The sequence below is a fragment of the Lytechinus variegatus genome, chromosome 16 (assembly GCF_018143015.1).
Source record: "Lytechinus variegatus isolate NC3 chromosome 16, Lvar_3.0, whole genome shotgun sequence".
In the NCBI taxonomy this organism is placed as follows: Eukaryota; Metazoa; Echinodermata; class Echinoidea; order Temnopleuroida; family Toxopneustidae; genus Lytechinus; species Lytechinus variegatus.
The window spans coordinates 29,209,949-29,233,402 of NC_054755.1; the positions used below are offsets into that span (position 1 = coordinate 29,209,949).

At 36.1% G+C, this 23,454-nt stretch overlaps 1 protein-coding gene across 2 annotated transcripts; it reads left to right on the top strand.

The window, feature by feature from the left end:
* Positions 1-769: 769 nt before the first annotated feature.
* LOC121430050 (N-acetylated-alpha-linked acidic dipeptidase 2-like) lies at positions 770-23,289 on the top strand. 2 transcript variants are annotated; one of them, XM_041627321.1, is made up of 14 exons: positions 770-813; positions 6,947-7,060; positions 7,520-7,926; positions 8,807-9,020; positions 13,848-14,277; positions 14,766-14,888; positions 15,508-15,658; positions 16,809-16,979; positions 18,025-18,123; positions 18,734-18,933; positions 19,218-19,346; positions 20,685-20,813; positions 22,109-22,316; positions 23,095-23,289. In XM_041627321.1, the coding sequence occupies exons 3-14, from the start codon at positions 7,743-7,745 to the stop codon at positions 23,265-23,267; spliced, it is 2,211 nt and encodes a 736-aa protein (XP_041483255.1). In that variant the 5' UTR covers positions 770-813; positions 6,947-7,060; positions 7,520-7,742; the 3' UTR covers positions 23,268-23,289. The 2 variants fall into 2 exon arrangements, with proteins under 2 accessions (XP_041483255.1, XP_041483256.1); XM_041627322.1 differs by having other exon boundaries at positions 7,524-7,926.
* Positions 23,290-23,454: the final 165 nt, after the last annotated feature.

Here is a 23,454-nt window from a genome sequence, read left to right on the forward strand (position 1 = left end):
AATTAACAGAAAATTGCTCACATCGACATGCCTATATAGGCATTAAAAATTCAGTAGTATAGTAGACATGATAAAATAGGGAATAAAGCAGCTAGAAAAGGTCTATAAATAAATAGCATGCATGTTGAGGGTTCCGGTATAACTGACCTGTAATCACGTTACTGATCGACCCTCGATCAATGGGGTTATGGGGGTGAGTTTATTTTTAATTGGAGTATATCCTTATTTGGACGGTTTTGATGTACCTATAGTAATGATTTCCCCCGGATATATTTATAGTTCCGCGTTCCTACTCCATCTTTCATTTTCCTATTTCAGCTAGTCCTATTCAGATGACCCTTCCTCATAATAGTCCTGCGTTCAGCTGGGTTCACCTTTATTTCGTGACCCGTGCATTCGCGCCCACGAGAAACATCTGTATTTTTGTGAAATAAATAACGAGGAAATGATATTTAGATACCCCCATGTTGAGGTAGGCCTAGAATAGAGAACGTCATGCGTCACGCCGGTGAGCAATTAAGCTACCTCATTGTGTTATACGGTTGATTTAAATTGTAACGATTGACCTAAAACTTTTGGGGTTGCCCTAATTCAGTTTGTTGTGAATGACGTCTTCTATTACGTAATACGGATTATCATGCCGATCCCTCTGAGTTGAGAGCGCCCGTTCTGCATGTCGTCTGCTTCCAAACTATGTTGCCTATATATAACGCGCCATGCTCAGGCGAAACGACTATTCATCTACGTGTATTTCGAGCGACCGTGGCACAAATCTACTTAATACAGTAAAACAACTTATTCCTCAAATTTCAGGTAATGTATACTGGCTATGAGCATTCCAGATGATGATGTGGCTACTTTATTGATCTTAGGAGCGAGTAATTTGCAAATTGTGAAGGATTTATGTACGTTTTTATATATGCCCGGTTTTGTGTGGCAATTTTTGGCTTTGGCTTTACAGCCAGTGACAAGTGAAAATACGATGCCAGATAATCTTTGCGGTAGTACGGAGTTCGGGTAGCTGACACACGGGCAAAAGAGCGGGGAGTGGGATCGTACTGAGCTGAGCTGGCGAAATTCAGAAGTACTTACTAACTTAGATTCGCTGAAATTGAAACATGATGATGCATGATGATTCAAAGATGATGATAAAATCAGGTGCTTATTGGTGATACGGATGAATGTGGTGGTGATAGGGCCCTATCATAGGGGATGCATGATGATGATGATGTGCACTATATAGCCGGTGATGATGAATTGCATATGGTGGTAAAACAAATAGTGGCTACATGAGCTGGTGTTGATTTGTGAAAAAGATGGTGTTGGTTGTATGTGAGCACATATATGATGGTGATGAGGATGGTGATGAATTAATGATGATGAAGAAGACAATGACGATGATGATGGATGATGATGATTTTGATGATGTAGATGAAGATGATGTTGATGGTGGTGGTGATGATGATGAAAGATTATGATGATAACGATGATGATGAAGATGATAATGATGTTTATGTAGATATTGATGGTGATGTTGATGGTGGTGATGATGATGAAGATGATGAAGCTGATGAAAATGATGATATCAGGTGCTGATTATACACGATGAGGATGAATGTGGTGATAATAATGAATATAGTTATGATGATGATGATGAAGATCATGATGATGTTGATGATAAAACTTAATATGATGCCATATAAACACCGATATCGTGCTTGGGGAAAATTGCTGAAGTGGCTACCTTAGCTAATAATTTATGACTCTGCCCAGCCCAACTGTTGGTAATGAGGTAATGATAAGACTAACACAAACATATTAAGGACCTTACAAAATGATGATATTTTCATATGCATTATACTTGTGATATCTTTTACATAAATTAGTGGAGGCAAACATTGTACTCTCTATTGAAGGAGTGATCAAGAGAGAGAGAGAGAGAGCTATATATTTTTCATTTGTTCACTATAATTATGGATACATAAAGCCCTGTGTAGCCATTCTCCATTGGTTAAGTAGCTCTATGCTTGTTTCACAATATGCGAGATGTAACTTTTGGTGAGCTTTTATGTTGACAAACTTTAGTTTGAACTCATTTCTGAATTCTGAGTATTTATCCAATTGGCTCTCCGAAGCCTCTTTGTATACAATCTGCATTGTTCTGTGTGTTTGGTTTTAGAAGAATGGGGGTAAACTAAACAATTAAGCTTGAGAATAGATTTTCACTGACATCCTCTCTCTCTATAACATTCCTTTCTTCATTCTTATCACTTCCCACATTTCCCAATTTGCTATCTTTTCCCTTTCATTTCATCTCATTTCTTTTATTTTATTTTTCAACAAAATACAAATCAAGATTCTGTCTGATTTCGATCGAATCCCCTTAAATTTTCAAGAGCAAGACAAATGAAAGAAAAGAGAAAGGAGTTAGGGGATCAAATCCCCTGAATTGCAAAGCCTGGCTACAGGCCTGCCTATTCATAATGATCTTTTAAATGCTACTTTCCTATGATATCATTTTCAGAATACTGGTCTATCCCAACAAATACAGGCCTGCATTCTTGCAAATACTAAACCCTCTTTTGTAATTTTCATATTTTGCTGTGACATCAAAAGTCGTCAATTTACTTTATTGAATAGTGAGGAAAAGGGTAGGCTGTAACTTTATTTCAGGTCGAAGTGTAATTCCAAAGTCATTTCTTTGATTGATAGTAGGCCTACAGTGTTTTCCATAATTGTCAGATGTAAACATCAACCCTCTGGCAAAAGAAAACAAAATTTATTGTTTGTATTCATAAATCTGTTATCTTTTATATCAGGATGTAGATATGAATAATGAAATTCATAGTGTCTTGTCAACAGTTATATTGACAATTCTTAGTCATGTTTATGAGTCATTCATTGAAATCTTCATACATTCAAATTATTAAAAAGCTATGCCCCAGCAACTTTAATACAGTTTGTTCCTGGTTTACAAACTCTTGTTATCATATTCTAAGCTGATTAATCCTTGTACTATTAACAAAGCTCTTCAAAATCATTGCCATGTCATTAAAAAAAAAAGAAGAACATTACTATAGTATTCCCAAGATTCTGGGCCAATACCGGTAGTGTTTTTCATAATGCAAAAGTTAATCCTATACTTTAAGTATCTATTCCATTATCTTAAATATGAGCACTTTGATAAGTAAGCAATTGCAAAAATAGTTGATTTTGTTATAAAGCGGTATTTAAGCTTTGGTAAATCCACCCAAATGTGTTGGTAACTATTCCTGTTTACTAGTATAATTACATGCGTATACATGTAAGTCGTAAGTGTGTTGATGATAGTAGCTCTAATATGAGATTCCACTCCCCCCAAACCACTCCTTGACTCATTACACTGGCTTCCTGCTAGACATCAAATAGTTTTCAAGTTACTTCTGTAAAGTTTTCAAATCTGTTCAGGTTCCTCAATATCTAAATGATTGATTGATGCCATACACCCCTCGTAGGAATGTATGAGCCTCTATGCAGTGCCCCACTTCGTCTCACAAAATTATAACCGTAAACTGCATCCAAATATTGGAATAGATGTTTCTCAGGCAATCGCCATTTTATCTCTTTAATTAAAAGGGGACTTGAGACATTTCTTTTTACCAACCCAGAGTTTTAGGACTGCATAATTACATTTTATAGTTAAACATATTCTTTTTCTTGTTGTAACCACTTTCCATTCCATTCTTGTAAAAGCACATAATAAAAATGATGATGATGATATGATGATGATAATGATAATAATTATCATAATAATAATTTTGCTATTATACAAAAACTTATTTTAGTTGGATCTAGACCATAATAAAGAAAAATGTATTTTTTTAATAGTTCTGAACATAATCATAGTTTAAAGCTTTCTGATGTATGTATGTATATAGCCTATATATATATATGCGATCACAAAATCTGTAAGCTAATCAAGTGTTGGAGGGACCTTTAGTCAAGAATAAAAATACAGAGAGATAGAGAGAAGGTGCCAGATATTCCCAAAAGTAACTTTAGAATTTTCACAAATTTATGCATTTTGTAAGATTGGAATGTGGGATTAGATTCTCCAGTAAATTAACATTGAACCCTCACAAAATTTTCAGAAAGGCTTTATGATTCATGAATGCCTTTCCCTTTCAATCAATAATTCCTAATATTGCTGGCAAATTAAAGCACTTGCACAAGAAGTAGTATTTCCTGTTCAATACAAAGAATGAATAGATGGGACCTTGAAATGTGTAGGTGTGGATACTACTGTTGACTTACAATACTGGTTTAATGCATGGTGTGGTTTGGATAAGAGTGTGGTGGAGATGTCATAGAGTATTTATATTTTGATTTCATAGTTGACTGAATATTAATACAGAAACCTGGCAAGAGTCACAGGAATCAGGTTTGTTACTTCCAGTTGTGTGTTGCATTTTATTGTATGAATATCACTTCCTTTTGAAAGATGAATCCTTGTTATGGTAATGATTTCAATAAATATGAGTTCATACAGAACCCCATAAAATGACTGTCAAAGTGTCTGATACCGTTTTCATACTGAAGGCGAAGTGGAGTTACTCTGGAATAACTCCGCATTGAGTTTATACGCTTGTACTGCGGACCGACTTTAAACCGTCTTTCATATTGGCAAGCACCGCAGCGGTGTATCCGCAGTCGTTGCCATGGTTTCCAAGCGAGTTCGCGCCATACGTGTGGCGAGATCACAGCGATAAGCGCTTACCGCATTTCCGGTGCGGAGTAACTCCGTTTGTAACCCTCTTCTCGAAGTGGGTTGAGTACTCCGCTTTGAATCCGGATCGAACTGATCTCAGAATTTTCATATTGCCCTCCAAAGTGGAGTAACTCCTCCTGGACTCCGGACTAACTCCACTTCGGCTCTCACTATGAAAGGGGTATTAATATATACATGTATGTACAGATTTATAGCATCCAGGTGCCAAAGGATTATGGAAGAAACTGTAGGGCCGTCTTCACCAGCCCGAGTTTTCGAATTCTGAAGTTCTGAACAATTTCAAGATTATTTGTAATGGGGAGATTAATCCATTGATTAATTTATTAATTTTGAGGTTGCAATCCCAGGTCAACTTAGGATCATATTTGCAAAATAGCATGCCATTTACAAATTATCCCACTAATTCACAGGTGCAGACGCACTCTAAATTATCTATTCACGGCGTCAAACCATAATGCATCGATGCCTTGCTCGAGCACGAACTGCTCTTCTTGCGCTGGTGGAGACAGATTTTTCTCGAATCTCGAGATTAACCGCGAAGAGGGCTGATCGGGCTAAAATCTCGAGATTGAGCCGACTCGGGCTGGTGCAGCACCGCCTATGTAAATGCTGAGATATTAGAAAAATAAGCATACATGTAGCCTTCCAGTAATGTTCTTTTTCCTAGCAATAATAATACACTGTCTCTCGTACTCTGTGCTTATCTGTATTGGTGATCATTCATTGATTTCATGATGTAACAAAGTTCAGTTTATGTCTATACTCTGAGGTAGATCTATGATAATGCGCGACAATTATCATTGGTTTAGAAACTTTCTCCTGACTTCAGTATTTTACTGCAAACTACATCATGAGATACGAAGAATACTGGTACAATATGATGGAATTGTATCAGGTCATGTGTCTTGTCTGCAAACAAATTTATCAGGCTTGATATTTGGGTTACAAAGTTTGTTAATTTTAAGATATTGGGAGATATAATATCAGCTTAAATAACATTCAAGTAGAATGGGATTGAGCATCACCTAGCCAAGAAAAGAAACAAACTCACTGCACACTTTAAGAAGTGGCGATTTGATATATGATTTTTATTTTAGATACAGGTAGTTCCCCCTTTTCCATTCTATTTGTTTTTGTATCTTAAATTGAGACTAGTACAATGCACAGAGTAATATGCTACAATTGATTATACATGTAAATTTATCTTGATGTGTATTCCCTTTAGAGTAACCTATATCGTCCAATGTTTTATTTTGATTTATGTCACCCTTTTTATTTTTTTTCCATTTATTTTTTTATTTCATCTTTGTTTTGTGATTTTACTGCTTTTGAACTGTTTTAAATCATTCCAATTACCTGTAAATATTGTGATTATATGTGATTTTGAATACCAATAAAACACATAATTAAAAAAAAAAAGAATGACATTGACAGGAAGCAGTGGGGAAAACAAATCAGGATCAGATAAACATGGGGAAAATGACACCACAAGGGAACCCCAAGTACTCTTTAAGTGGAAAGTGATTGTCCTTGTGAAAAAGATACCAGTAAAATTATGATATCTATTGTCAACATATTTGAAGTGGGTTGAAGTGCCACATGCACAATGATAAACTTGAATTTTTCACTACAATTTTCACTTCCTCCTGACAATTGCAATTAAAAGTTTTTTTGTGTATGCATGTGGTAATGTGATTTTTTTTATGTTTCTTATATTTGTATTTCTTATATTTTTATTTCATATTTCAATGCTTTAATGTCTGTATTTCACTTTTAGTTTTGATTTTGGATTTCTGATTGTGTCTTCCTGGATTCTTTCTTTCTTTCTTTCTTTCTTTCTTTCTTTCTTTCTTTCTTTCTTTCTTTCTTTCTTTCTTTCTTTCTTCCTTTCTTAATTCCTTCCTTCCTTTCTTTCTTTCTTTCTTCTCTTGTTTCTTCAGGGTGTCTCTTTTTATTTTCTATCATTTTCTTTCCCTTTCTTTTTTCCTATCTTATTTCTTTTTCCCCTCTCTAACATTCCAAAGTGGGCCAAGAGTATATAAGTCTGAGTTAAATGCAAAGTTTTTAGTATAGTTCTTCTCTATATTGCATTAAGTCCAGTTGGCCGATATCCGTATTTCTTCCCCCCACAAACCACATGTACATAACAATATGCTGCAATTTTCTTTTTCTTTGCAGACCATTTCAAGACGAATGATCACTCAACCCTTCACCCGACTGACAAACATGAAACTAAGGAGAGAAAAACACAAATGCCACTATGAATAGAATTTCCTGATGCCTGACATTTTGGTAAAATCTGTCTAGAAGTTTATAGATTGGATGATTTACATCAAAGAATGACAAAAAGTAAATGCTTGGTGCCACTCATAACACAATAGTAATCCCATTGACTGAAAAGCCTCGATCTGCCAGCTATGAAATATTTCTGTATTCTAAGTGAATTAACTTTAAAAGAGGTTGCAAAGAGGCAACTGGGGAGCGTGTTACGAGAGTAAAGTTGACTTGCTAAAACTGAAAGAACACGGAAAACTGGACTACACAGGCCTGTATTTTTATACACATCAATCCACTCCATGTGACTGAGTGCCTTTTCCTTGCAGTTTCAGTACGCTGAATGCTGAATTCGATCGACACTAGTATTATCGAAGACTTTATATTGATCCACTTAGTATTTTGAAGACATTTAAAGCCATTTGGCTTGTCAGACAAGGGCTTTAGGAAGTTTCTCTTTCCTATTTCATGATCAAGGAAGATTTCATCTTTCCTGTAGTGACCTCTGCCAGACATTTTTCAAAGTTCATCAAGCTCTTGGCCGCCCCTGAAGCAGTCGAACAGACCAACAGTGAGCTCCAGTGAGGTGAAAAATTTGAAATAGTGGGGGGAAAAAATTGGTGTTCGAAAGTAGGAGGAAGGAGATTCATTTTGTGCTGGGATTAGTTTCTGCACGGATTGCAAATAAAGTTGGGCTGATATGTCGTCCCCGAAGCATTCACCGGTAAGGGCAGCCCTGTCGATGCAGCTGAAAGCCCACCCAAACCTGTATTCGAAGACCGAGGAAAGCTGGAACGCTGGTCGGATGGAGGAGGACGCTTTCATGCAGAACAGAGGTTCAAACTCCGCAAACCACAGAAATACACATCATGCAAATTCTACAGGTAGGATATTCCCTCTTTTTTTATGAATCACAAAGCTATGTCAATTTTTTTTACTTCCCTATTGATGATCCTTTGTCCCAAAGTTTGAAGTTTTTGTGGACACAATTTACTTTCAAACTTATTTCATTGTAAAGTGGGAGAGTTATTTTACATTCTTACTAGTAAAAAAATCAATACATCTACCAGCAAACCCAGGAAGTTCATTGAAAAAAGGAGAAAAATCAATAAAGCTTTCCTTGCCAACAATTAATGCAATGGTCAGGTTCATTGTGAGGAGCTATTTCTCATGGTACATGTACCTATGTGAAAGAGGTGCTTTTGTCAGAGATATTTTGACTAGTTGAAGCGATGGCCCTAGCTTTTCTCTTTCACTGTATAAAGTAGGGGCAATGTGAGATTATCATGATTTTTGGTATGATACAAAACAATCATGGCGCTGAAACAAGAACTGGAAGTAAAAACGGCCAAATTGTTTTCTTAAAAAAGTTATTATAAGTTATTACAGTAAATCCATAATCCACTGGAATTGTGCATGACAAGAAATCCCATGAAACAGCTAATCTACATGTTTGCTAAATAACATTTCCTTTTAAAATATTCAGATGAAATTATAACCCTCTAGAATAACAGAGTATAATACCAGAAGGGTCGGTTCACTGCAAGCTGGCAAAATAATGTGACACAGATGAGGTTTGAATACATGAAGAGGAGTATCGGTCGAAACTTAGATTATAATCTTCTATTACTTATGCAGCTGTGAGGCAAACCATTATGTTGTTTAATCTACCCTTTTTTTCGGGGGGGGGGGGGGGGCATGCGTGGTGTTTGCATCTGCCCTTTAAATAATTTGCTAATTTTGTCTTTCTCCTTTTCTTATTAGACTCCAAGTTTTGCTGCATGTCAAGAAAGTCTTTATGGATAATCGGTGCTGTGGCTTGTGTGTTTCTAGCCATTGCTTTGGGCTTTCTCATCGGCTTCTTCACCCACTATGCAGTCTCCAAATCTTCAGTTACCATGACAACAGCAAAGAGGAAAGAGATGCACCAACAGGCAGTGGGAAGTGTTACGCAGAGCAGTATAGGAGAGTATGAAAGGTATTTAAAACATGACTATTAAACATTTTATATATTTTTTTTACTGAAATTTTTCTTAAAATTTACCAAATATGTGCACAAACTCCTTTAATTTCACTTTGTGAAATGCAAAAGCAGCCTCATAACAGGCTCAGTTGCTTTTCTACCTCACTTTTGAGTTTCTTGCCCCCCTTTTCCAGAAAAAAATATTCTGTGTACAACCATGAAGCTATTTGATTATTTTGCCATTTTGCCAAACCACATAATGTTGAACCTTGAGATGATAAAGACAAATTTGAACTATATAATTGGTTTCTCAAGAGGTTTTTCTTAAAATTTTGTAATTTCCTTGTTTCAATCAAATGACTGAGTGAAAAAAAATTATTTTTCTAACTTAAAGCCAGAGGACTTTCATAATCAATGAAATTAGTTTCATGTTTAGATTTTGGTCCTGTTTTCATCTTCTGAAAATGGTTTGAATTATTTATCAAAATGTTTTGAAAGTCCTGCATGTATTGCATACAGTTTTTGTCAAGATTCATGTTGATTCAGAAGTCTGGGCTTTGTTTGCTCTATTTTAGGTAGGACATGTAAATGTTTAATAGGAAAGGGGAAGGGGCAGAAAGTGTATTCCGTTGCTTAATTGAGGGTGAAAAAACATGGTACAGCAATCGGAAGGCTTGTTATTTCTTTTGTGGCTTAATATTTCACATAAATTATCTTAACCCTGTCCCTTATGTAGAATGAGATTGCACCCTCCTTTTGCATCACTTAATACACAATATGTATCTCATTTATCGTCCCTATTTGAATTAAACAGTTCAATGTGAACGCAATTGAAATTGAAAATATTCAAACCTGGTGTTTAAGTTCTTGGAGGATACTTTTGAATCTCATGCACCTCTCAAATTAATTATTCGAAATATCTACATAAGATGATTAGGATACTGTAATTGAAAGCATATTTTGGTTCAGCACATGCAGGCCCAGTTCAGCACATTTTTTCACCATCTTTATACCATATATCGTCGGCCTTATGCCAAAAGGGCCTTAACCCGATTTTAGGGGTTCTGAATATTTTATAATAAATTTAACACATTTCATGTAAAACTTAATAACTGAACACGTTTATCGAAATTGGCTTCAAAAGCAAAAAAACGACCACAAACTTTTGATTATTAGAGAGGCCAAAACCTTTAAACGCCATTATCTCGGAATGGCCAAAAGCAGTTAAGGCCCTTTTGGCATAAGGCCGACGATATGCAAGACAGATGACCAGGAACATAATTTTTAAACCCAAATGTACACGTGAGCATACTCGCTAATAATTTCAAACAGTGTTGTTTCCAAGTCACCAAGTTTAAGACCTTAAAAAACTAGCCATCCTTTAATTTTCCATATCGGAAGCACTTATACTTCCTGTGGATAAAGACACCATATCAATTTTATCCCTTTTTAAAGGGGAAGTCTTGTCTGCTTGTAAAAGGGATGGATTATTTGTGAGGTAAAGTAGACATTTCAGGAATTGGATGTTGTTTGAAGGTTTGCATGGTGGCATGTACAATTGCTGATGTGGATTACGGTTCACCATGTGGAGTGTTATAGAAGCAGTGGATAGAAGAAGAGAAGGAAGTGGATAGGCGAGAAAGTGGAGATTTGAGAATAGAGTATTCTTTCTTGAGAATAGTCCTGAAAAGGACTGTAAACCAGAAGGAATGTTGAGTGAGAACAGCTTGAGTAGTAGAGCTGATGAGGAGATGCTGGCTTGCATCGGCGAGTAGAGATGATGAGTAGTAGAGAGACTCGACGTTTCGGACAGGTTGACTGTCCGTCTTCAGGAGTGACGACGGACTGAAGACGGACAGTCAACCTGTCCGAAACGTCGAGTCTCTCTACTAATCATCTCTACTCGCCGACGCAAGCCAGCATCTCCTCATCAGCTCTACTACTCAAGCTGTTCTCACTCAACATTCCTTCTGGTTTACAGTCCTTTTCAGGACTATTCTCAAGAAAGAATACTCTATTCTCAAATCTCCACTTTCTCGCCTATCCACTTCCTTCTCTTCTTCTATCCACTGCTTCTATAACACTCCACATGGTGTACCGTAAACCACATCAGCAATTTCAGGAATTGTAAGCAAATACACTCATCATTGTAGTAACTGGGCAACATAACTTGCGAGCTCTCTTCCAATAAAGTTAAAAATATATATGTTTTCCTATTCAGAAATTTGAGCTCATACATGTACCCCAAATTTTACTTGAAAAAGTTCATTCATCAGTCAATACAAATTTCTTGAAGAACAAAACAAGAAATGTTATCAAATACAAATTAGAAAATTGACACTAATGATATGTTTTCACCTGTTTTCATTTTTGCATTAATGTATTTGCTATTGCTAAATATAAGTCTGTTTAGGTATATGTTGGAGTGCGTGTGTGTGAGATTGAATGTGCATGGATGTTTTCCCATTAAGAAAATTTAGCTCAAAATTGTACATGAATTTGTTTTCCCCAATCAATGCAAAACTCTTGAAGAACAGAAGGTATTCTGGAGTACAATAGGCAAATAAACATATTAAAGGGGATTTTATTAAAAAAAATCATTTATGGAAATCCATTGATAGAGATCAATATTCTGTTGATATTTTTTAAATTTGTGATTGAATGTTTAATTGCTTTCAGCATCCTCTTCCTGTATGTAACATTCAATACCGGTATAAAAACATACCTTGATGCAAAATTCATGTAGTTTTCACTTTCAGTTCTTTCAATGGTTTTTCTCTAAAAAAAACACTTTCTTATTCTCACAAACTTTTTTTAAGGGTTGATCTCAGATTTTAGTCCTATACAACTATTTAATGGGATTAAGTCTTTAAAGAAGGAAAGAGGAAGGATGTAGACCTCGTATAAATCATTGAGGGTATCAATATTAGAACCACGTGGGAATTGGTGCCGGCATTGTATTATAATTTGCAGCCATGTGACAACCTATGAGAAGATATCAAAAAGGGAATTTCCTATAAAAATCATACTCAAAAAGCAATAATAATAATTATCAGGGTTGTGACAAAATAACACTGAATGAATATTGGAATAGGAAATTCATCATACCTAGCTGTATGTTGACTGGGCCTAAATTACTAATTTACCCATATTAATGAAAATTTGAAGAAAGGATTGTAATGTGATTGTATTCTTTCTTGAAAATTGGAGAAGTAGAAAGATAAAATGTTTGAACAATATGAGACAATCAACAAGAAAATTAAGACTACCTGACTGAAAAAAGTTACTAAAAGTTGTAATCCTGAATATTTCAAATTTTCCACTTGAATGAATTTATTTTGATGAAGGTTTATCTCCTTCATATCATCCTATATCATTCTATTTAGGTTTTCATGTAAGTTCTTAAAGGAGAATGAAACCATTGGAACAAGATAGCTTGTGTGAAAACAGAAAAATCAAAGAAACAGAACAACGAAAGTTTGAGAAAAATTGGACAAATAACGAGAAAGTTATGAGCATTTGAATATTGCAATCACTAATGCTATGAAGATAGCAAATTGGCAATGCGACAAAGATGTGTGATGTCACTTGTGAACAACTCTCCCCATTACTTTAGTATATATTTCACTTGAATTGCCTCTTTTATCACATCTATCCATAGATCATGTGTTCTTTCTACATGAGGGTATGTAATACATATTTTTTGAAAATACATCATGGATAAAGAGTTTGTATCATCATAAGAAAAAGCAAAAAAAGACATTTTGAGGGTATTTTACAGTCCACCAAAGGGAAAGTTGTTCATCAGTGATGTCACACATCCTTGTCGCATTGCCAATAGGAGGATCTCCATAGCATAGTGATTGCAATATTCAAATGCTCATAACTTTCTCATTATTTGTCCGATTTTTCTCAAACTTTCTTTATTCTTATTCTTTGATTTTTCTGTTTCTACACAAGCCTATTTGTTCCAAAGGTTTCATTCACCTTTAAATTGTAATTGTCAGTGTGGGTTGGAGTTCCCCTATCATGTGTATAAAGCAGCGGGGAAAAATAAATTGTATTTTTTTTAAACAATGACCAAATCCTTCTGGATACACATTCCTTAATTGGTATTCATACCATAATCATCCTTTACCAGTTTACAAGTGGCAGACGATATTAAGGTAAATTGCCAATTCGTCTACTGCCAACTGGTCCACTCACCACATGGTCTTCTTTTATTTAGTCTAATCCCATTCCTTCCATCAACATTTTGTCTAGCAGTCATTTGGTCCAATAACCATTTGGTCCAATCATCACTTCAGTCTATTCACCATTTCGTCTGTGACCATTTCATCTCGTAACCAGTTGATCTAATATCCATTTCATTTTCATTTATTTTGCACAATTAACATCTAGTCCAATTAGACCAAATGATATGGAGTCTATGGACTAAATGGCTATTAATTGGACCAATTGGTTATTAGACAAATTGGTGAGTGGACGAATTGGCAATTAGACCAAATGATAGTGGACAAGTTGGCAATTGGACAAATTGGAAATAAACCAATGATAACGGGGGAGGACTCGGCCGGACACTGAATATTAATCCTTTTTGTTAACCAAATTGCATGATTTTGCAAAGCAAAAGACACACACACACAAAAGGAAACGATTAAAAACTGGTACTCGTTAATCTTAAAGGGGGGTTCAAGAAAATGGAACTTCCAATAGGTGAATGCTAATTGCAGGTGGAAGGGGATACCATTGTTAATGATAGGCAATATGGGCATATGACCCTGACCCCTGCATTGCCTTCATTGACCAGTAGTTACCCTTCTTATGTTTTTCCCATTCCAGGTTACATGCAGGTCAGCAGTGTCAGATAGGAAGTTCTTCTTGCCCGGGCAACCTGACACAAACCCTCGCCTCTCAGCTGTCCTCTATGGGCTTCAAGGTTTCCACATCCATGTACAGCGTCCTGGTCTCCTACCCAGACATGACCCGGATGAGCAGTATCCGTTCCGTGGACCCACAAGGGAATACCCTCCAGATGGTCCAGCTCTACGGGGGTGAGCAGGATGCTGGGCCAAACTACAACATCGCCCCAGCAAGGGGGCCTGCGCAGTTCTCCTCCGGCAGCGGACAAGTGTCCGTAGGTGACCAGGTGCCTTTGGGCTCTGCAGATACTGTTCTTGTAGGAACCGGTGGGGATTCAATGGTGCTGACCAGCGGAGGATCGCAAGCAATGCCTGTATACACACCTTATACTGCTTCTGGTACAGCCCAGGTATGTGCCATGATCAATTTTTTGGGTAGTATGACCAAATATAAAAACTATTCAATTACCTGTAGATGTCCCAAGTGCTATTTAGGACATCTGTAACATAATGGGTTAGCAATATCCAGGGCAATTTAAGTATTTTCTGCCCAATTGGGAAATAATGAGAAAAACTTGCAAATGCTGGGAAGTAAAGAAATGATTAAAAACTGGTACTCGTTCTCACATCTAAAAGGGGGTTCTAGAAAGGAGAATACTATTAGCAGTTGGAAGGGGCTACCATCGTTAATAATACGCAGTTGGGGCATATGACCCTGTGAAGATAAGGAACTTTGGCACCAACTTGGAGAGGTAATCCTTCGTCCTGCAATGGCCTGAACATGGCTAATGATGATGACGATAATAATTTCAGTAGCTTATAACAGTAACTTGACTCTGATTCCTATTTATTATGTTTGATGATTTAAACGCTATTTTAAAAAATGTAATCTCTTAAGGGTGATCTTGTGTATTTGAACTTCGGAAGAGAAGCAGACTTTCAAACTCTGAGGGATCTTGGTGTGGAGGTATCAGGGAAGATTGGACTTGCACGGCAGGGCCAGGGCAGTGCTGTAGATCAGGTAAAAATGGGTTATACATTTAGGCCTATCTATGATAATAATATATGCAATTAATAGTGAGCTACGGTATCTTAGCACTGTTAAGCCTACAGACTCTGTCAATCCACAGAGTCTCATTTTCTTCAATGCTTATAACAATGTATAACAACAGAAACAACATGATGGCTCATATAGATTAGACAAATGAATTCATGAATTCTAACCAATTCTAAAATTTAAAAAGGAGAAAGGATAAACTTCAAAGTTAGGTAGAAGTTGACGATTTCAGTTTGAATTTTTTTCTGTATGCCGGTAGACAGTGAACCAGCTCTAATCCAAAAGTGTCCTTGGATCTATTTAGTTGCTTCTGGAAGGGCATTTTGTTTCCTGCAGATTTATTTTGAAAATCTTGAAATTTCAATTAAAGTTGTCTGATTGTGCTATGTATATTAACAGTGTACTACTGTAGAAATAATAGCGGTAGTATCATGTATTTTGTCCCTTCTATATGGTATCATGCGTTCACATGTGTCCTTGAAATACAGAATCAGTACTCTCACCTTACAATATAAAGGAACAAGGGGACTTCATTGCACGTTGGCTGCATATAATGATGTTGCCCTCCTTTTTACTTTTGTAGGCCAAAGTTGCTGCAAGTCATGGAATCTCTGGACTTCTTCTCTACCCTGACCCCGATGACATGACCTCTGACATGCCAATGACCTCTGTGATGACCCCTGACATGTCTGGTATGAGCGGTGACCCTTTAACGCCGGGATGTCCAGCAAGAGGTAAGTGCTATAGCAGTTCTGTGATAAAAGATCTTTTCATTCAGTTAAAGATTAACGCTATAGTTGCAATGATTTCAAAAAAAGTTTGTACATTATCCAATAAAATGACCAACAAAGTGTCTGTATGCATAATTAAAGAAATATGAGCCAAGAGACTTTAGAAGAAACTGTATCATTGCTTAGAAATTAGCAAAATAAGCATGCGGGATTCATGCAAAATGTCAGGTATTTTTCCAAGAAATATTGATTCGATTTCCCTCATGTGCTTTATCTGTGTTGTACGTGATCTACAGTGTTGTGATCATTTATCAAATTTGACATGATTCAGTTTATGTAGCCCTACCAGATTAAGACCCACAATGATATAGAGACAATTAATCTTGGTTTTACAGGCTTTCCTGTCTTAACTCAGCTACTTTCATTTTATCAATTAGCATGCATTACAGCTTTGAAAGTCTTGCATAGTATTTAACTGTATTTACGTTGATGAAAACTAACTGTCTGCACAGCTATGAAGCTGTTTTTATTTCATTGGGCAGATTTCATAATGTGGTATTACATTGCAAGATAATGAGATAGCATGAATTTATCTTGTGTACATGTATAATTCATATTATATGAATACCCATGACAAGGTATTGTCCTGTCTTATATTAAAATATGTGATACGGTATGCACAGTTTATGGCACAGTGAGGTGATATAAAATTGACGTGCAATGTGGAAGCTGAGATGATTTTTAGGTACAATGAAAACTGTTCAAAACACTCCCAGGAGTCTTACAAAGAGTTGGGATTGATCTGATCACTCACAACTATGGAAAGCCAACAAAGTCAACATATAACATGCATATTTGTTACAAAAATATCTAGATATGACTGTTTATCCATAAATTCATTGATTTCTTGAAAATTTGGTGTGTTCTTCTTTGTTAACAAAGGACATTTTGCAAATTTCCTGTAGGAAAGAATGATGACACTGATGGATTTCCAGAGTTACGATTGATTGGATCAGTCATAACTCTTTGTAAGACGGGGCCCAGATCTTGTATTTTTGCAAAGAGAGATACATGTACAAAGTTTTGGGTTCCAATATTTTCCATTTTATAACAATATTGTCAATCCCCTATTGATGTCTTTCTGTCACTTTAGATGGAATTTTCAGAACTTCCATGAACTCTGTCGACCTTCCCAGCATTCCGATACAACCTGTTTCCATGGCAACAGCAGCCATGTTGCTGACTAATCTGACTGGAATTGCTGCTGAGGGGGACTGGGTCGGCGGTCTCAATGTGAGCTATCAGATAGGTCTAACGGGAGAAAGTAAGTGAGCCATTTGAAATTCTTTAAAACAGTGCAAATTGATTCTGAAAAGATCACAAATATGTCAAATTAATCATCTCTAGAAATCTGGAAATCTTACTGATGACAATCTTGATATTTGTGGTATATATGTCTGTCTCAAAGCTGGGATGATAAAGACTAAAAAGAACAAAATTTGTGGTCTTCAGTTTGCTAGTTCTGTAGAAATTACAAGATTGAGGATTTCTTTGACCAGCAGGCATCCTTAACAAGAATTGAAAATATATTTAGAATTCCTCTGTATCTCTAGTCTCTCCTCTTTTACCCCTCTTCTTTCATTTCTTTTGCTTCTTTCACTTGTTAATTAAAATCTTATGACATAATGTATCAATGTTATATTTATCAATATACTTGTACAATTAGAAAGAATTTGATTTTTTTTTCTTTATCAAATCATATTTATTTCAAGATGTCTTTCGACCATATAAAACATAAAATAACGTAAATATAACAATTTAAACTATAATAATGTACATAACATAAAAAATTTGATTTTAATTTTTTTCTATTATCATCATCATCATTATAATAATCATTGTCATTTTCATCGTCGTTGTTGGCATAGTAATTGTCATCATTGTCGCAGTCATCATCATAGCCCTTTCATTATTATCATAATCAAGATTGTCATCATCATCATCATAGTCATCATCGTCACCATCATCATCATTTCATCATCACCATCATCATCATTATCACTATCATCATCATCATCATTATCACCATCATCACCATCATCATCATTATCACCATCATCACCATCATCATCATCACCATCATCATTATCATTGTCATCATCATCACCATCATCATCATCATTTCATCATCATCATCATCATCATCATCATCATCATCATCATCATCATCATCATCATCATCACCATCATCATCATCATCATTTCATCATCACCATCATCATCATTATCATCATCACCATCATCATAATGATCCTCATGATTGTAATCGATTCATCTGAATTCCGTTTTAATGTTTTCATCATTTTTAGCCAGACAGCCATGGTTTGTAGAGCTAGACATTCACAATGACGTCATCCAAAAGCCGGTCTACGATGTCGTAGGAACAATACAGGGCTCAGAGTATCCAGGCAAGTATCCGCTCAACTAACTGAAGCACTTAAAAAAATGGTAGAAGTTATAGCTGAAGGGAACATAAAGAGAGTGACAGAGAATAAATGAAAAATACGATAAGGACAATGGTAAATGCTATAAAACATTATGGTATAAGACACAACACAAATTCAGAAACAATACAAGGCAGTATGATCACAGCAGTGTCACTCCAGATAAATATCAGTAATAAAAATTATGGAATATTACACAGCAAGGAATTTCCAGATAATTTTAAAAATCATACACTATTGGAGTGGTGGATCCCATGACATATGTTATGCCTAGAAGGAAGCAATATGTGATTTTAAAGATAGTGGTGAAAATCTGAAAATTTGTGAAGAAAGCAAATTTACACAAATCAGCCAGTTTGATGCATGTTTGATTATTTGAGGATCCCCATGTATATACAACAAGATATTTCAAATTTCCATAAAACTCCCTTATTTTATGAACAATTTTAATAAAAGTAATTTTATATTGATCCTTTCATTTTACTCTTTTAATTGTCAGGATGATTCCCCCAATTTGTTTTGGTTTCCTTGGAAATACTGTTTATTGATTTATGTATCTCTGTTAATTCTACAGATGAATATGTCTTGCTTGGAGGTCACTACTCCAGTATGATGACCTCTATGGTGACCGCAGGGTCGTCGTCGGCGGTGATGGAGTCAGCGCGGGTCATTAGCGAGATGATGGAGAGTGGCTGGATGCCTAGACGCACCATCATGGTTGGACTGTGGGAAGGGTCAGAGTTCGGCCAGGTGGGATCTACGGAATGGGTGGAGGTAGGTAAAAATCACCAATTCGTACATTGCCTGGTGGTGCTAACTGGAATTATTTAACGAGAGCGCCCTCAAGGCTTCTGGCGGGCATTGGGCCATTGCCTACTTGCCCTTGTAGGATGGCTACTTCATTTTCCTCTCATTTTCATGGATTTTCCTCTCTGTTTTTTTTAAATGTATGTAAATATTTTTTTATGTGCGAATAAAGATGATTATTGATGGGTCTACCCTCGCTTCATATACCTTCCATAGATGACTTATTCATATTTCATTTTTTTTAATTGCAGGATAACAGACTTATTTTGAGGGACAGGGCTGTGGCTTATATTGATCTAGCAGGAGGTGGTACCGGTACCATACTCAATGCACAGTCTTCACCCATGCTCAGGGGAGTTCTCATGGAGTCTGCCGAAAAGGTAGGTGGATTCTTCAGTGAGATATGTGATTATGTTAGCGGTCTGGATGGTAATGTGATGATGATAATGATGGTGAAGATGATGATAATGATATTCATGTCTCACATCATTATCGTACTCAATACACAGTCATCACCCATGCTCAGGGGAGTTCTCATGGAATCAGCCGAACAAGTAGGTGGATAAATGGTCCAAAATCAACATTGAGATTATGTGATTATGTTATAGTGGTCTGGATGGTTGTGGTGGTGATGACGATGGAGATGAAGCTAATAATGATATCAATATTTCACATTTACAATTACAACCATTGACCATAACCACAGTTTACACACATAAGGCGGTGCTGCACAAGCCCGAGTTTGGTCTTTCTCGAGATTTTAGCCCAATCGGCCCTCTATGTGATTAATCTCGAGATTCAAGAAACCTTGTCTCCACCATCGCAAGAAGAGCGATTCCTGGTTGAGCGAGGCATCGATGCATTATGGTCTGACGCTGTGAATAGATAATCCCGAGTGCGTCTGCACCTGCGAATTAGCGGGATAATTCGTAAAATAGCGCGCTTTTTTGGAAATAATCCCAAGTTGACTTGGATTGCAATCTCGAGATTAATCCAGCAAACTAGCGCGATAATTGCATCTCCATTACAGATAATCTCCAGATTGTTCATATCAGGATAATTTGCCAGATCACAAATAGCGCGCTGATTTGAAAACTCGGGCTGGTGCAGACAGCCCTGTAGTCATCACCCATGCTCAGGGGGAGTTATCATATAGTCTACTGAACAGGTAGATGTATAAATTGTTTAAAATCATCAGTGAGACAATGATTGTGGTAAGAGTCTAAATTAATGGTTGTGGTCATGATGATGGTGATGATATCAATGCCTTACATTTACAATTACAATGACAAGAAAGGAACAGGACTACATGCTAATCTTTGTTTTATTCATAAATGTTTGATGATTATGTTCACAACATTGATTTGTCATAAATGTTCTACATGTATATCATTATCGATTATGATGATATAATTGCAATATTGATGATGCCATTGATATTAATCACTTTTGGTATAGTTAATAATGATAATGGATATGATGCAAATTACATTAATGATAGTGTTTTTCATTGATGAAAATATTATGATAAACATGATAATGATCAATGATGATGCTGGGATTATAATGAATATTGTTGTAAAATAGTAATGATTATGATGTTGCTAATGATTTTATAATGAAGTTCATATATAGTGATTGATTAGTGGACCTATAATGATTTTTTGTGGCTATAGAAATAGAGGACATATTCAAATTTTATTTTTATTCATTTTCAGATTGGTATATCATCGATGGTAAACCTAGATGCTTTGAGCGGAATGGGGGACTATGTACCTTTCTCTCACTCTGTTGGTATTCCTTCAGCTAGTATTGAGATTATGAGTAGTCATGACATCAACATTGAAGTAAGTGTTCATTATATATGATTTGTCAATTCAGATTCATTTATTTCCACAGCAAAATGAAAAAAAATAAATGAAACCACCAAACCACTAACTACTGTGTGGTCCAGTGGTTGGAGCATTGGACTCATAATGGCAAGGTTGTGAGTTCGAATTCCCACTCTGCCATTGTCTCCACTTTGATAAAAAGGCCCGAGAGTAATATCTGTCGTCTATAAAGTCAGTCTTTTTGTCTGATTAACCGAGATGTAAAATGTTTTCTACGTAATAATGATAATAATATGAACATTTGTAATGCGCCGGCATCCATCATAATAAGATGCTCATGGCGCAATAAAGAAAAGAAAAGAAAAGGAAAAAGAAAAAGAAAGGAAGGAAGAAAGAAAACCTAAAAAGAGGGGTAGAATAACAATTACCTAAAAGCTTGCGTGAATAACCAGGTTTTAAGAGAGCTTTTGAAAGTGGTGAGACTAGAAATATTGCGGATTTCTATTGGCAGTTTATTCCATAGGAAAGGCCCAGCATGTTGAAATGATCGATCCCCCCATGAATTATGAGATTGTGGTACAGCGAGTAAGAATGAACTAGAAGACCTAAGGTTGCGAGAGGGATTGTATGGAGTAATCAAGGAATTGGTTATATACCAGTTTGGGGTTATACCAGCAAATCGCTGTCCTGCCAAGTTTCCACAGGAGTTACAACAAACAGAAACAGACTCTTGATTGGTCGATTACACTGGTCAGTCCAGTCAAGTATAGAGGGATGCTTGAATGCATCCATGAAGGAATTTTGAATAAAAGCCATTGTAAACTAAGCCAGTTCTACTAATCTGTCTGCAAGACCAGTAAAGGTATATAGCCAATTTTACATTACAACAAATGTATTGCAAATTTTATCACAGACATGTATGGATATCATATAGGATTTGCAATGTTTTTTTTTGTTCCTATGAAATTGCATATTTCATTACAAACATGTACAATAAGTCAATATGCAATATTTGTCATACTCATAACATTGCATACTTCATCACAAAAAATGTTTGGCAAACACACAAGATATGCAACATTTTGTCGTACTAAAAACATTGCAAATTTTGTCACAATCGTACAAGAAAAATGTATGATATGCAACAATTTGTCAATCTTATAACATTGGGTCTTCTGGAGACTATTATATACACTGTGACATCATGCCATCCCCGACAGCTCAGATTTTTGCACATCTCAAAGTTACTAAATCCATTTAAGCAACACAGTAGGCAGTTTGAGGATCATGTTTATGTCTTATTTCATCAGATGCTACCTATCGATGGCGGTGCTATCATGGGTGTGTCATCGGCCCAGCTTGGCACCCAAGTCATTCTCTCCTTGGCTGATGATGATGTGTTAAATCTAGACGCAGGCGCTATGGCGGACACTGTGATGACCTACGTGGACAACATTGATACTGTGCTCAGCAGCACTATGTCTCCTGATGAGCCAATGTTTGCGGAAGGTGCAATAAGTGAGTAAAATACCTTCTAAACATCAAGTCCACCCCAAGCATGAGTTGTGTTGATTCAAAAGATAGTAATCAAATGAGGAGAACACTGACATTTTCATAATTGTTGGATCTAGAATAAGAAAGTTACATCATTTTTCAGTTTTGCTTACTTTCAATAAAAAGTAAAACACACATCATTGGCAGTATGCAAATGATGGGCTGGACTGATGATGGCACAGACTCATAGGCCCAAATTCACAAAAACCATGGTTTATTTATACCATGGTTTTTATAAAAACCACCTTTGTGAATTTGGGCCACAATGTTTAATTATGCATAGTGAACATAGTGAACTATGCCACAAATTTCTAACAGCACAGAGTCAATTGATGAGCTTGTTTGACAATCAAACCATTTGTATAGATTTTTTTTACCATTGAATTATGAGGTAAGAGCACAGTAAAAAAACATAAAAAAAAACATATGGTACAGTAAAACAAATTTTCTTAGATATTTGACTTCTCATAATATTATATTAGTAAAGAGTTAGATCATAGCCTAGTCATAAGCGAACTTCAGAAAACAGATCTTTGTCTTTTGTATTTTATTACTTGAAATAACAGATGTAATACTGTAAGTGCATAATGTTTTCTGCAAATAATGTCAAACTTGTTATTTTGCCGGCGATATTTGACGCAGAATATTTAAATCAATGATATACCAGCACTACTCTTTCATTAACAGTCGTAAGTAGGTCTTAATAGTCAATTTTGATTTCCATTCCATTTTGATTTCACAGCTATGCTGAGATCCGCCGCCACAGATTACATGACTGCAGTCCAAGGCTTGCAGGATGCTATTGGATCAGATTCAATTATTGACTCGCCAATTACCATGACGATGGTTAACAGTCGTTTGATGACCATGGAACGTTCATTCATTGACGATGCAATAGGAGGGACCATGGGGTGAGTATGAGATAGGCGTAATTTGTGAAAAAAATTACTGTTTTTCCACATTGTGCCAATATACATGTATATGCAGGATCTGATAAAAAATGGGAATTTTCACTGGGTTCTTTAATACCTTGCATCTCAAATATTTGGGAGGAAATCCATTTTTAATGGCAGAATATTCAAGTGATGTCCTCTAACCCCCC